Source organism: Triticum dicoccoides, chromosome 2A (genome assembly GCF_002162155.2).
Source record: "Triticum dicoccoides isolate Atlit2015 ecotype Zavitan chromosome 2A, WEW_v2.0, whole genome shotgun sequence".
In the NCBI taxonomy this organism is placed as follows: Eukaryota; Viridiplantae; Streptophyta; class Magnoliopsida; order Poales; family Poaceae; genus Triticum; species Triticum dicoccoides.
Window position 1 is genome coordinate 780,202,585 of NC_041382.1, and position 2,228 is coordinate 780,204,812.

Genomic DNA, 2,228 nt, shown 5'->3' on the forward strand with positions numbered 1-2,228 from the left:
ATATATGGCCATGGCTAGGAAAATCTGGCAAGACACAAGTGTAACATTGAACTAAACCCATAAAGTTAGACCTGAGATGTTGTTAGGCTACGAATCAAACATGTTTTACATACTCCCTCCGTCCCAAAATTCTTGTCTTACATTTGTCTAGATACGGATGTATCTAATACTAAAATGTGACTTGATACATCCGTATTTAGACAAATCTAAGACAAGAATTTTGGGACGGAGGGGGTACTTAATTACCCGGAGGAAGCTTGACTCAAAAAAAATGTACCTGCGGGAAGCAGTCGTGGAAGAACATACGGAGGAGGTCAGCGGCGATGGTGATATCTCCCTGTAGGGCTTCTACCACGGCGGTGCGCACGATGCCCTGCAGATCGGGGCACGACACGTCATGGTAGTCCGCAGTGAGACCGTCGGCTATGGTCACTACTGGACGTGTACTATGGTACTGGCCATCGGTGGTCATGGAGATAAGCTGATCCGGCCGCCTGGACGACAAAGCTGCTGGGAAGAGCAGCGCGGCAAGGACAAGCCCCATCAGGGCTACCATTGCTCTACTGCAGGCCATCGATCCTTCCTAGCTCTACTATCAGTACTGCACTGCTATCTGGGAGTGTGTCTTCCTTACGACCAGGATGGTGTTATTTATAACTCAACCAATAGCTTCAGGGTTGGAGATTGAGAAAGGGTAGGTAGGTGGACCGATAATGGAGGGAGAGGCTGAAAAGACCGAAATGCCCTGGTTTAGATTTAATTTCAATCAGCAGTTAGTACCTCACTCATTTCATTAATTGAGATCGTGACATGATCATCTAAGAAAATTTATAAGATCGTGATAAGATCAGGATAGATACGAATATGGAGCATCTTCCTTTCTCTTCTACATTTTGTTTTCCGGATGCAATTGCCTAGCTTTGGATCTAGCATTTAGTATTAACGTACTGTATACATAAAATAACTTTTTTAACACAGTACAGACGCTCAAACACACACACATACACTCATTTTTATGAACGCATGCACACATCCTACTCCTATAAGCACCTCCGAGAGATTGAGCCGGCACATTCTCTTGAGATTGACGAAGTCGCCACGATGCCTTCGTAGTCATCGGGAACGTCTCTTCCCAGTGAACGCAAATCGCCAGAAGGCCTGAAATAAATTCAGAAAAATCCGAGCAGTGAAACCGTTCTCTTCTCACTTCTTTCTTCGAAGGCGCCTTCCTTCCAAACCCAGATTGTAGTTTATTCCCCTCGTTTCTGTTTCACGATGATTCCCTCCCCCCCTCAGATGCCAATGGTTCCCACTCATAAAATTGGTAGGTCGAAAGTATAGAGGTTTGCAGTAAGAAATATATTTCGCCTGGTGACCCAAATTTATCAATGTATGAGAAACGATGTACAAGCAATTCTCTCTACAACAATTAAAGAAAATATCTTATGTGAAATAAGACATCGATCAATAATGGAGTAAGATAAATAAAAATACCAAATTGCCCTAGAGTTTTACTCCATATAGTAGCGCATGTCCTGCAATTATTGCATTACTTAGATGGTGACAATATAAGCATATTTTTGCATTCCAAAATACCAAAAATAAACCAAGAGTTTTAATCGATTTTGCATTACTTGGAAAATAGAGAGCATCTTCCTAGCTCTATCAGTTTCGTGATCCACATGGAATTTGCTAGGTCTCGAACTAACTTGGAGTACTAATCTAGAATACATGTACGAATTGGTAACAGATGGATCAACAATGGATCCATTTGTTAAGCTATGGCACATTCAGAGGTCAGGTGTTGCTCATCATACTTTGTGCCTGCTTGATGCTACATTTTGAGTCAATAAATATGCCTTTTATCGAGAAGCTATGTCACATGCATCCTTGAGTCAAGAGGTAATTAATTATTTTTTTTGAGAAAAGAGGTAATTAAGTTATGGCGCATACATTTGATGATTTGATCCTGGTCTCAAACTCGATCTATCATCTAAGTTGGTTAGTGTACCTGCATATGTTCCTAGTTTACACTGCGTGTTGAAGCGTCTGTATTAGTATGAGCTCACGATTTAGTTATTCTCAGCTAGCTAGCTCTATAGCTGGTTTGGCCACTGCCGAGATTGGCAAAATTTGGATCTAGCAAGCTCGTTTGGGCACTAATTCATTTGGAGGCTGATGATGTCCTGAAAACAGACCAATCCCTAATGACACTATATATTCTTTTA

General features: G+C 41.7%; 1 protein-coding gene across 1 annotated transcript in view; it reads right to left on the reverse strand.

The window, feature by feature from the left end:
- The window catches only part of LOC119357253 (cationic peroxidase SPC4-like), a 2,493-nt gene extending 1,875 nt beyond the window's left edge, over window positions 1–618 (reverse strand). The window contains exon 1 of the mRNA XM_037624248.1: window positions 278–618. Coding sequence (XP_037480145.1) covers window positions 278–574 — 297 coding nt within the window. The 5' untranslated portion in view covers window positions 575–618. The remainder of the gene's footprint in view (window positions 1–277) is intronic.
- Window positions 619–2,228: the final 1,610 nt, after the last annotated feature.